At 47.3% G+C, this 13,609-nt stretch overlaps 1 protein-coding gene across 2 annotated transcripts in view; it reads left to right on the forward strand.

Moving 5' to 3' along the window:
* SH3RF2 (SH3 domain containing ring finger 2) overlaps positions 1-13,609 on the forward strand; it is a 112,307-nt gene that overhangs the window by 75,725 nt on the left and 22,973 nt on the right. For both annotated transcript variants that reach the window (XM_033096706.1, XM_033096707.1), the window contains exons 6-8: positions 6,239-6,330; positions 7,663-7,833; positions 12,869-13,101. In XM_033096706.1, coding sequence (XP_032952597.1) covers positions 6,239-6,330; positions 7,663-7,833; positions 12,869-13,101 — 496 coding nt within the window. The remainder of the gene's footprint in view (positions 1-6,238; positions 6,331-7,662; positions 7,834-12,868; positions 13,102-13,609) is intronic.

Raw genomic sequence — 13,609 nt, forward strand, 5'->3', positions numbered from 1 at the left:
GCAGGAGCCAGATCACGGAGAATATTCTAAGCTTTGATGACGACCTGGGAGACGTCAATTTAGTAGTCTTCACAACGCTCTGCAGTGTTACCCTGCTGGCCTATCACGTACTTCAAAAGATTTTTTTTTTTGAGGTGGACCTACAACGACCTGCTGCCGGCTCATAAACGAGTCCTTTCTCAGACAGTGTTTTACTCTGGGGGCAGAAGAATAGCACTCGGTGGCTGCTCCCTGCCCACCCAGAGCAGGGAGGGTTTGCAGGCCGGGCTGGCTCTGAGACCGGTGTAGATGGAGGAGGAAGGAGAGAGGTCTGACAGCAGGAGCTCTGACTCTCTTGGGACCTCTGCTCTGCCAGGAGCGGGAGAAGACAAACCCACAAGAAGAACTAATATTCCACTTGCCATCAGAGCTATGCAAGGGCTACCTGACGGGGACAGTGGTCATGATAGACATAACATATCCAGGAGCATAAAAACAGAACATTGAATTTGGCTGGGTGGTGTTTTTTTCTGGGATGCGCAAACATGCCTCATACGTCAAACACGTCACGTCTTTCATCACACTGAGATCTAGAAATAAGTGTTAGCCTTAGTTTCCTACAGAGAATAGCTCCCAGCCTAAGGTCCTTGCGTCTGGTGTCAATGTGACCACCCATTGCTGGCTACCTCTAGATAATCGTGTAATCTTTCTGTCTTAGTTTCCTCATCTGCGAAAAATGGGCATAATGACAATGAGACCTGTGTATAATAAGTTATCTTTAGAATCACAGCATGTGACAGTGAAATACCTCTTGGCCATCAAGGCAAGCCTCTCCCTCGCCCAGAACACCTTGAACTTCCCCCAGCCCCACGTGCACCATGCTTATGTAAGTATGGACTTAAATGACTTCCCTGGTATACGTAGTGAGTCCCACACGGGGAAGGAGCCCTGTGTGTTTTGTTTATTGCATTCACCCCCGTGCCTAGGACCAGATAAGGTCCACGCAATGCAATGGCTGCGTGGGGCTCTTAAGTCTCTCAATCCATAGAGGGGAAGGAGTTTTTAACTCTATCAAGATAGACGGCCAGCCCCAGATTATCCACAGTGGTGGAGCAGAAACTACCAAAGGACACCTGATGTTCTGTCTCTAAAGTGCAGTCCTTCTCCCAACCCTGAGGGCACACCCTGTTGGCTCCAGGCCCTTGTTAGCTCCTGGGAATACACCGACATGTGGGACCACAACAGGCTCCTGTGGAGTAGTTTACATTCTGCTGAGAAAGACAGTCACCCCATGGCCACCAAGGCACTGAAAGAGAGCTGCGTGCCACAGAGGGGCCAGGAGGAAGGCAGCAAACTCACAGTTTTGAAAAGCTGGGATATTTTCCTCCCAAAGAGGAGGAGGGCTGCTTGTTCCCATCCCCTCTCACCTCCTTGGGTCCTGCTCTCAGTCCAAGACCTTGCAGGGCTGTCGCATAAAAGGAGGTGCTCTGTCTACCCCATCCCCATGCAGCAGCTAATCTCTTTGCAGATCGAAATAAGTAATATTTATTGAGTACTTATAAAGTGCTACACAATTCATATGGATTGTGTTATTCAATCCGATAGCAACACTATGAGAGAGATACCATCATTGCCCCACTGTACAGGTAAGGAAAGGGAGGATCCCCAGAATTCCATCACTTGCCCGAGATCACAGATCCCGGTAAATGCTAGCGCCACATGCCTGAGTACAAAGCTAAACGCCCTCTCCAGATTCCTGAGGGGGAACCGCCTTCTCTACGCCAGTGTGACTGCTGGGGAAGGCGCAGGGGCCAGCGGAGTGTCGTAACTCTGTGCCAGGCTCCATGCCATCTTCCTCCCTAATTTAATACCTCAAGACCTGAAAACACCCAGAGGCCACACAGCTGTGGATTCTTCTGTTACTGATAAAGACTTCTTTTAAATGAGTCATTTCCTTCAAAAACGGGGGGAAAATGTTTTTAGATGGTAGCAGAAAATACCCACTCTCTGATCCTGCTCAGGTCTCAGAACACTGTGCCAGGAAGTACCAGTTGCTGGAGGATCCGCATCCAGCCTCCAACCGCTTGTGGCATGGGGACCCAAGGTCACAATTGACCCCAGGGAACCAGTCACCAGGCTTTTTCACTCAGGAAGGTGGAGCTCCATCTTCCATCCCAGGGGCAGGAATAGACTTGCCTCCTCAAAAGTTGGCCACCCATAGATGGTTGTCTTTGTTTATAGGATGGGAGCTTCATTTCTGTCCTGGTCTGTCGTCCTCCTTCCCTGCAAGTTTCTCCTTTCTCTGCCTTCATCTATCATTCTCTCTTTTCCTATCACTCCAGTTATTCATTCATTTCCGTTTTCTCCTTACTTATTGAGCCTCCTTCTGACCCACAGGTTTCCACTCTTGATTTCTGTCCTATTCTGGCGAGCCCCCTGACATGAGGGTCACTTGCTAGCTGCCCCCTATTGAGCCAAGCCCTCCCTGTACTCTTTCCTGACCATTCCAGAGGTTGGGCTAGGTCAAAATAAGGCCACGTGGATGTTGCCTGCCAACTAGATAATGTATTCATACTTTACCAGCTTTTTTGAGCCATAGCTAATATACAATAAAGTTCAACAATTTTAAGCATACAGTGCAATGACATCTGGCAAATGGATAAAGGCATGTAATGACTACCAAAATCAAGATGCAGAACATTTCCATCAGCCCAAGGAGTTTTCTTGTGCCCCTTTGCAAAATCCCTTTTCCCCATCCCTGGCTCTTGGCAATCCTTACTCTGTGCTCTGTCGATATAGTTTGGGCTGTTTTTAGGAATGTCACATAAATGGCATCATAGATTATATAGTCTTGTGTGTCGTTTGTTTAGGGTGATAAGATTCATCCATGTTGTTGTGTGTATTGCTAACAAGAATGCCACTGTTGTTGTACTACAATGTGTTTATTCATTCAGCAGTTGATTAACACTTGGGTAGTTTCCAGTTTGGGGCTAAAATGAATAAATCTGCTATGAACATTCATGTACGAGTCCTTGTATGGACATTTTTCTTAAATGCTTATGAGCTTATGAGTAGCTTGCTGAGTAGTGTGGTAAGTGTATATTTAACTTTAGTTTTTAAATGGCCAGCTTGTTTTCCACTGTGGTGGCACCATTTTACGTTCCCACCAGTAGTATATAACACTTCTAGTTTCTCCACATTCTCACCAACACTCGGTATGGTCAGTCCTTTTAATTTTAGCCTTTCTCATCGGTGGGAACCGGTATCTCATGGTAGTTTTAATTTGCATTTTCTTTTTATAATTGTCCAGAGGCCACACAGCTGTGGATGTAGAGAATCCTTTTACGCACTTATTGGCCGCTCAGTGTATCTTCTTTTGTGGTATCTTTTGCTCATTTCTTTTTGGGTTGTTTATCTTCTTCTGAATGGGTTGCAGGAGTTTTTCTGATCTTTTCGTAATCTCTTTTCTTCTTCCTTCACTTCTCTATCCCTCTGGATCTCTCTCTTTCTCTCCTTGCACCTCTGTCCCAGCTTCTGACTCTCTGCCCCACTCTCACTCGTTCACTAGCTTGTCCTCTCCCGCTCATCCTCCTTTGCCTCCTTCTTCTTCCTTCTCTACTTGTGTTCTCCCTTCCCCTCCAGGACACCACAAAACCTGAGAATCTGGCCTCCTCTCCCATTCCATATCAGAAAGAACTCTATCACAAGCCCACCTGTTTCAGTCCTGGCCCGGTTCTGTGTTCCAAATAGGGGGAAATAACCCCCTCCCCAGATGAAGCTCTCGAGAAGTAGAAAGGCAGAGCCTGGTATAACGGAGGGGTGGCTTTGCATTCTACTATCTTCCTCCTCCCTACAGATTAGTGGTGTTTATGGATAGAAGGGCTTTTTACTCAAACATAACATTGGAAAGTCATGGGTGTTACCTGAACTTCATCCTGCTTAATCAGTGGACCAGCAGTCTCCACAAACATAAGATTAGTTGTTCGCATAACAAGACTCTCCCTTGGCACAGCGCCCATGCCCGGCAGGGATCTAGTTTGCCCAGTCACAGGAAGGAGACCCCTAGCCCAAAAGCCAGCTCCTTGTCATCTCTGTTTGAGGTGCGTATAACTTAGGTGCATATAACTTAACGCAGTGTTATAGCGCCTCAGACGTGTGACCATGGAATGCTCTTTTTTAAAAAAAGCTTCATTGAGATATAATTCACATACCATACAAATCACCCATTTAAGGTAAACAATTCAGTGGTTTTTAATATATTCACAGATATATGCAACCATTACTACCGCAGTTTTATATTTCATCACCTCAAAGAGAAACCCTGTACTCTTTAACTATCACTCCCATATTTACCTATGTCCTCAGCCCCTGGAAACCACAAATCAACTTTCTATTTCTGTAGATTTCCCTATTCTGGACATTTCATATAAATGGAATTATGTAATGTGGTCTTTTTGCATCTGGCTTCCTTCACTTAGCACAATGTTTTCAAGGTTTATCCATGTTCCAGCATGTATCAGAAGTTCCTTTCTATGGCTGAATAATACTCTATTATATGAATGTACCACATTTTGTTTATCCACTCATCAGTCAATGGATATTTGGGTTATCGCCACCTTTTGTTATTATAAGTAATGCTGCTGTAAACACTCATGTACAGATTTTTGTGTGGACCTATGTTTTCACGTCGCTTGGGTATGTACTAGGAGTGGACTTACTGGGTAATTTGGTAATTCTCTGTTTGACCGTTTGAGGAACCGCCAGATTTTTCCGAAGGGGCCATACCATTTTACATTCCCTCCAGCACTGTATGAGGGTTTCAATCTCTCTACATTCTCACCAACACTGGTTATTATCTGACTGGAATGGTTTTCTGATCCTATAACCAGATTCTCATAATGTCACACATACATACCCAGCCACAACTACATTTACACAACCATCGACATAGACACACACAAAACTATAGTCATGCATACCTGCACACACCTCTAGAGTTCACATACATGCACACAGAATTCCAGATAGACATTTACAGTCGCATATACAAACACGCATGCACATAAAGTCACACACAGCAGATGTGCATTTCATAGACCCACATGCATGAATATACAATAGACCAGTGCCATCACACATCTACATACAATTGTCACATTCTGGCACAGAAAGCCAGAGACACATGCACTCAGCAATGCCTTCACAGCTGCCCAAACACAGACACACAAACAATAATTGTACCCACAAAAGCATAGTCCTAGAAAGGCACGCATATATAGTTCCCATGACTTATGGGTGGGTAACTGAAGATAGATTGAATACGCATTTACTCTGGTTAGCACAGAGATGTTTAGTGTACTGGGTAGGAAAACCCTTTTTTTCACCCGTGTTTAAGCTACAATAGCATATTGAGCATATAAAAAAGACAAAGATGAGCAAGACATAACCCCTGCCCTCATGAAACTTAAAGACTCTAGTGAGGGGATGGTCAGGAAATAAACAAGGGAAACAATCACAGTCTGATACGTGTCAATAAGGAAATAAACAAGGTAGTATGTTAGACAACAGGGCCGGTGCCAAGATAGTAGACAGTTTCCAGGAGGTTTTAGCATTGTTGTTCCCGCTTTCATCCTGGAAAACTGAAAAGGATTCAGATTCACCTTCCATAAGTCACTGAATAAGCTGGTATGTGTGTGGGAAGGTGGGAATGATCAAGACCTAGACCACCTGGTTTTACATTTTGTCTCATATTAGTTGGGTGACCTTTCTTTCCCTCAGTTTCTCACCCAGAAATGGGGATGGTAATAGTACCTTTAATAAGGATTAAATTAGCTTGTAAAGCCCTTAAAAATGCCTGACAAGTGTTAAGTTCTCAATCAATATTAGCCACTGCATCATATTCCAAGAGGAGGTTTTCACAGAGGGAGGTGAGTGTACTGGGGGATGGGTGGGGGTCCGGGGGCACAGGTCAAGGAGTCTGGAAGTGCCCTGCCGACTGTAAACCCGACAGGTCTTCATCCTGTGCCATATCAGAGCAGTCTTTTGGAATGTGGCCTTGGCGTGCCACCCTATCAAGACATAAACCAACCTGTCCCCGCCCTGCTTTGCCCACAGCCGCTAACCACAGAGACGACACACGATGGGTGGCACTGGGCATGGCTCTGTTTTCAGCGGCATCAGGCCTTCTGGAGCAACTCTGCTGTGGGCTTAGCTTGTGGCGTTCACTGACTCTGCTTGGCTGTCTTTTGTGTCTGTATAGGTCAGCGTTTATCATCCCACACCTGCCTCCCCAGGACATTCCACAGCCATCGTCAGTCTGGCCGGCTCTCAGCAACATCACTCAGCCAATATGTGAGTAAAACACTCAGCCCCACAACCCCGGCCCCCCGGTCCTGGCACACAGGGGTCACTGTTGCCATCCCTCTGCCATCGAGCATCACCCCTCCCAAACCATCCCTTCCAGAGAGACAACAGCTTCCCTTCCTTTACAACCACCAACAGAAATACTGGTGAAAAACACAAATGAGCAAACCACATCATCCTAGCTCATTATTTTACAAAAGTAGAAAGAGCCTGGAAGATTAAATATGAAAACATTGCTGGGAGATTGGGTAGTGAGCAATTTCTATTGTCTTCCTTCACATTCAAACTGTTGGGTTATAAATAGATGTTGCTTTAGTAATCAGTGAAAAATAAATGTAGCATTTTCGAGGAGGGAGAAAACCTGCAGAGGAGAACATTCCTGACCAACCCCTTTGCTGAAACCTTTCGATGTCTCCCAGTCCTTAGAATCTAGAAGGACGTCCTGATGTCTCACCTGACGGTCATGCATGTACTGGTAACCTCTGCGTCTGGCACACCAAAGTGGGTTCTGTTTTTTTCAGTGCCTTTAGTCAGCCAGCCATTCTCCCTTCCACAGCCTCACTCTTCACTAGTGTCTTCATCCCTGACTCACAGGTGGTTTTGATATTCCTGACCCCTCTGCGGACTTCAGAGTAGAAAGCACTGCTCCAAACTGAACACATTTTTGCCTCGTGAGGCCGGTCTCCCTCCATCCCACTATGCAGCCAGCATTCCGCTGTGTGCCACAGAACTAAAATTGAACCTGCCTCCCTCCTCCCAGTGTCCTCCTGCCTGCCTATATTAAGCCAGCTCTTCAGGCCATTCCTGGGAGTCAAACAGGTCGCTCCTCTCAGGAGAGGGTGTGGATCAGAGAGGCTTCCAGCTGGCCTCCTGTTTCCCCGAACCTTGCCGGCTGCAACCGTTGTCTTGGGTACTGCCCTACGCTGTGGGAGAATTCACCCCCGCAGAGCATGACGTCAGGGGGCTGAGACGTGGCTCTGCCACTAACTCCTGGTCACCAACTCCTTTCTCTATTGTTGGCCAGTTTCTTTATTGTCCAAATGCTAATGGGGCCTAAATCAGTGATTTTCAGCTGTGTGAGAGTCTATGGGAGGGGGAGATGGACAGGCAGAGGTCTGGGCCCCTCCACTACTATTTCAACCAGGTTCTGCCTCTTTGGTCTGCCGCACGTACTGAGGTTTTGGTTCTCAGAGGCTGTTATTGCTAACCACTGGGCCGAGGCTTCCGTCTCCCTTCCCCTTCCCTTCCCCCTCCGCTGCTTCCCTGCCCTCCCCTAGGTGTGTACACCGTCTCCCTTCACCAGTCCCTGTGTCTCTCCAGGTTCGTGGCCCTGCACACCTACTCAGCGCATGGACCCGATGAGCTGGACCTACAAAAGGGAGAAAGCATCAGGGTCCTGGGAAAGTACCAGGACGGCTGGCTCAGGGGCATCTCCTTGGTCACCGGCCGAGTCGGCATCTTCCCCAACAACTACGTCATCCCTGTTTTCAGGTGCGTCCGCTCGAACCTCAGGCAAGGGGTGTCCGGGCTTCTAGGCCAGGGGCCAACTGTGGGTTGAACTGCTGAAGGATTCGATGCTCTTTCAGAGTGTGGGTCAAAAAACAGCTTTTGCCCTAGTACTCTCCTAACATTTTAATTTAAAAACTATATATATATAGCAAAAAAATAGTTATCTTTTATATGGCTCTTCACAGTTTACAAGCACTTTCACATTTTTTAACGTATTGGCTATGTCCAAGAATCCTGTAAGGTTGATATTTACAGATGAGCAAACGGGTGTACAGAGTTAGGCAACCTGCCGAAACACTAGATTTCAGGTTTTGTGCACAAACCCCAAAAATCCCACTTCACATCCTCCACCTCGACGCTCCATCTAGTGGCAGAAAGGAGAAATGTGCGGTCAGACGACCTCGCAGAGCATCTCAGGAAACGTTCCAGGATGCTGGGCCATTCCTTAGCAAAGTTTCCGTGAACTTAGACCACTGCCTGTCCATCCACACCCCAGGTCAAATGCTAGTTACCCCGTGGCCCTTCCTTCCCAGCCTGTCATTCGGTGGCATACCTATGAATTTCACTGGGCCACAGTTGTGTCTAGCCACCTCATACCACAATCACAATGCACACAAACCCCAAAACTATCCACAAATTCCTCCTACCTTCACCCCACCAGCCCAGGCAAAGCCTGTCACAGGCAGTGAGGCCATCACCACACATCCCAAGCTGTCTTTATGACATACTAGAGGAAAGTGATAATGCCATTGTACGCTATGGGGGTCACTCCTGAAGTCATATGACCAGTTTGGGGGACCTTCATGTAGGTGGGCACTGAGTCTGGAGGAGACCAGCAAGGATGGTGAGGAGACAGAAAACCACTTCACAGGAGGAACTGATAAACTAAGGTTGTTCAAGCTGTAGAAAGAAGGGTCAAAGGGACCATAATAGACTATGTAGACCAGGAAGTGGATTTGTTCCATGAGGGGCCAGTGAACCAGTGGATACAGCTTAGAAGGGTTTGGTTCAATAAAAGGCTGCATTTTCTAACCCATAGATATTCCCATCAGGCTAGCTGGTGAGGTGGTGGACCCCCTTTCTAGCAAGAATACAGACAAAGTCTGGGTTCCCATAGATCCAGGCCTATAAAAAGATTTCTTCACATGGCAGAAAGTTGGAGTAGAAGATCATAGTTATTCCCTTCAATGGAAGGTTCTCGGGATTTGTTAGAAAGTTGCAACATATCCAAAAGAAAACTAAGGGTCTCTATAACTATTCCATTAATTCATTTATTTCACAAATACTTATTGAGCACTGACACATGTCAGGGACCTTTCTCGATACTGGAGAAATACCAGTGAACAAAATACACAAATTTCCTGCCCACAGGAGCTTACCTTCTAGTGGAACACACAAAAACCAAGATATATAAGTAATATATATGATGTGTTAATGATAAGAGCCAAGAAGAAAACCAAATCAGGAAAGGGGGATAAAATTTGTGTGGGGGTGATTGAAGTTGTAATAGTTTGGTCAGGGATGGCCTTTCTGAGAAGTGAGGAGGAATTAAGGAATTGAGAAGCGAGCCATATGAACCTCTGAAGAAAGTGTATTCCAGGTCACAGCAACAGCACGTTCTGGAACAAAGGCCCTGGGGTTGGAGGGTCCCTGACTTGAGGCCAACAGGACCTGATTAAAGCAACAAAGGGGGACGTTCATAGCAGATGAGGTCAGAATGGTCACAGGAAGTCAGATCATCTAGAATTTCCTAGGTCATAATGAGGAATTTGGCTTTAACCCTATTGCAGGGTTTTGAGCAGAAGATCTAACTTATGTTTGAACCAGAATCCCTCTAGTTGCTGATTTAGAATAAACTGCAGAGAGGAAAAAGTAGAAGAAAGAGGAGTTAAGAGGATATTGTAATAATCCAGAGGAGAGATTTTCAGCTGTGTGAGAGTCTATGGAGGTGAATTGAACCAGGGTGTTAGCCTGGTTCATAGAGTCTGACCAATGAGAGTCTGGCTATGTTTTGAACGGAGAGACAACAGGATTTTATGACAGATCAAATATTGGGTGTGAAAGAATAGAGGATTCAAGGTGAGTCCAAGTTTTGCCCTGAGTCACTGGAAGATGGAGTTGCCTTTTACTGAGATGGAGGTGAAAACCAAAAGAACGGGTTCTTTGGGGGGGGAGGGCAAAGGGGGGCTGCAAAAGCTTAGTTTGCAGCAGATTAAGTCTCAGGTGCCTATTAGTAATCCTAGGAAAGATGTTGGTAAGCAGTTAGGTATACGAATCTAGCATTTAAGAAAGAGGTCCAGGCTTAAAATGGCATTTAAGTCCCTAACAATAGATGAAATCATCATGGTAGGATCAGGTGTTTTGGAGAGAATGACAGTAAGCCAGGAGCTCAAATCTTCCAGCAATGAGAGACCTGGGGGAAATGATGACTGCAGCCAGTTGGTGGAGTCTAATAACGTGCGCCAACTCCTCCTCCTCCTTCTCAACCCATCACCACAGCTAAGGGACAGGCTTCGCCAACCTGGTACTCCCAACTCTTGGACCTTGGGAATTTGAACAAGGGAGGAAAGGATGTGGGCCAAGTTGAAGACCATTCCTGGCGAGAACACAAGCAGCACCATCTGACCAGACTCTTCCCCGCCTCAGATTCCCACTGCCGAGCTCTCGGCAGCCTCCCTCCCTCCGATCCTGTTTCCAAGCCCTTTCTACCCCTTCTCATCCTCCCAACAAATTCCCTTCTGCCCAGTTAGCCAGGATATTTCTCTTTCCTGCAACCTTCACTGGACATATGTGTCCTCCGGGTGCCTTAGGGATGGAGAAAAGTGACACATGGGCCACCACTCATTTTCCTTTAACTTTCTACACAAAACTATTTGAAAATTGTCAAGGTCCAAGCTCACAACCTCACCAGGCGGCCACTACCAGTGGTGAGCACATAGAGCTGCCATTTGTGGTGCTCCTTTCAAACACTGGGCAAGTCCTTAAGGGCTCATGTCACAGACAGCGAAGGGGACGTGGAACTATACACTCAAACAGCACAATAAGTAAATCAGACGCAACATGCATTCTTTTCACCCAAGCTCACACTGTCTTTCCGTCTCTCCATCTGGAAAACAAGGACCATGATGTCTGCAGGTCTGGGCTGTCATGGGGACTAATTAGTATAGGTGAGCAATGTGCTTTGATGTTAGAAGAAAGTGCTAGATAAGTGCTAAGCTTTTGGCCAAAAGACATAGAGAAACTCCGTGTTGGATGGGGGCCTCGGGATTTAGGAGTTTCTGGAATCCAGCCTCGTGCTGGTCTGAGAAAAAATGAGGTTGCACCTCAGTCTGTAAATAGTCATTCAAAGAAGAGACTGCTAGAATAAGGCTGGCTGGGGCCTAACGAACTGTATTCTGTCCTTACTGTGGCTGTTGAAAAACAGTTTAGGAACCTGTCTTGCCTGTTTTCAGCCCATTTTGCGATGTCCAGCACCTTAAAGCCTCTGTTCAAGAGACAGGCAGTTGCAGACTGCCATGGAAGCCAGTGCTGGGGCTTTCTCTCCACCGCCCAGCCCTCGTCTCCAGAAAGTAGTTTGCACTCTTGCTGGTGGGCAGCCCATTCCTCTTTACTGAGCACCACCGGGGGCCAGAGGCAGGTTGGCGGCTGTGGACAATGTCCCCTCGCTGCAGGCATCAGCTCCTGGCACACCGGGCTGCGCATGCGTCTTGGGAAGGATTGGCCACGTTACATGATACCTTATCCATCTCTGTACAACACGGGCTGGCTCGTTAGTAAACTGCGTATCACTTTTTTAAGGAGAGAAAAGGAGAAAAAAGGGGAAATTCCCTCAAGAGAAACCTGGAGGGCAGCTCTGTGCCGGGGCTCTGGCCAAGTTGGTTCTTCCCAGGTAATTAGCTGAGGTTATTTAATCAGCAGAGTGACGAGGTGATTCGTGCCCTGCTTAGTCGGGGCTGTGATGCTGTGGTAGGATTGGTAAAAGGGCAGGAGAGGCCTGTAGAATGACGGCCATTCCCTTTGGGTGTCAGGGACTTGCAGGCTGGGAACGATGGAGAAGAGCTTGCTGTTGCACAAAACATGAATGCTATTCTTAAAAACCAGCCCCAGGCTGAAGAATCAGGGTCTCATGGAGGCAGCTGTAGGGCCGACGCGCTGTGTTAGTTCATGTCTTCCAAGCAGGGTGCCGGGTTTCCCCTGCTACCAAATGATGAATGCCCTAACTAGCCCGAAGGCAGTGTGGGTCAGTGGTAAGAGCACAGGTGCCGTGGCTTCGTGGTAGAGCAGAGGGCCAGCCTAGACCTGGGTTCAAATCTCAAGTCTAGGAGTTGCTTGGGCAAGTAACTGTAAATCTCCATTTATTTAATCTACAAAATAGCGGCACTAATAGGACTCTACCTCAAAAGGATATTGTGGAGAATCCATGAGATAAAGTGGGCAAAGTATGTGGCCAGTGCCCGGCATACAGCAAGTGCCCAGTCTGGTGTTGGCCAAAATGACTGGCATCTGTGCCGAAAGCACCATGGCGGCCATTCAGCAAACATTTATTAACAGACAATATAGCAAAACACACAAAACGAGTCGTACCAAACAAATCTCTGCCTTCAAAGAGTTTAGACTCTAGTGGGAAAATCCCCGAATGAACAAACCACCACTGCAAAGCGAGATGAACACCTGAAAGACCTTGTGCTCTGAACTCAAGGGCTGAAGGGACGTGGGGTGAGCAGTGGTCGGAGCTGGAGTGAAAGATGACGTAAGTCAAGTCATCTGGTCCGCCAGGGCCTGTGTGAGAGCCTCTGCCTGTGCTCAGCACACCACAGAGGTCGGGTGCAGGGGTGTGGCCTGCTTAGCTAAGCCCGCGATGTCAGCGAAAAGCGTGTTTATGGGTAGGAAGAGGGGGAGGCATGGTCACATTTAGTGTACAGTTCGGAGCTGGTAGTTATATGGGTTTTTTTTAACTAGGACCCTTAGCTAACTACTTTCTTTATTCCTTCTCTTCTGAAACAATTTCCACAACCAGAAAGACATCCAGTTTTGCAGATTCCCGGAGCCCAGGTCTCTACGCTGCATGGACATTATCCACCGCCTCTGTGTCCTCCCAAGGCAGCATTTCAGAAGGTGACCCCCGACAGAGCCGTGCCTTCAAGTCCGTCTTTGTGCCCACGGCCATTGTCAACCCTGTGAGGACCACGGCCAGCCTGGGGACTTTCAGACAGGGCTCCCTTCGGAAAGGGCGGAGCAGCATGAGAAAGAGTAAGTGGTGGCAGAGAGGTACGTGCCTGGAGCTAAGTGACGGGGGGACCTGACCCCGGAGGGATGGAGTGCCTTCTGCAGAAACAGGGATCTTGACTTGAAAACAAGGCTCTGTGAAGAGTGCTTTACGATCCACAAAGACTGAGTTGTTTTACTCGAGGAAGCCAGACCAACTCAAGGGCACTGCCCTCTGGTCACCTCATACCTGCATGTTGATTGGGATGGTGGCAGCCCTGAGCGCCAACCTGTGATTAGAACACAGCCAAGGCGGGTGCTGGCTCGTATTAAGATGGAACAACCAAAGCACTCGCTGGATCAGTGCTTCTCGAACTATGCTCCAGGGAACCCTTCAGGGTGCCAAAAGGGAAACATGGGAAGGTCGGGGGTGAGGAGGGAAAGAAGGTTAAGTAGTCATTGCTGTGAGCCTCTGAATTCCACTTTGTTATTTAGCTAATACATGCACGAAGTTAAAAAAAAATTACATCGTACGAAAGCGAGTCTCCTTCAT

The sequence above is a fragment of the Rhinolophus ferrumequinum genome, chromosome 24, assembly GCF_004115265.2.
Source record: "Rhinolophus ferrumequinum isolate MPI-CBG mRhiFer1 chromosome 24, mRhiFer1_v1.p, whole genome shotgun sequence".
Lineage (NCBI taxonomy): Eukaryota > Metazoa > Chordata > Mammalia > Chiroptera > Rhinolophidae > Rhinolophus > Rhinolophus ferrumequinum.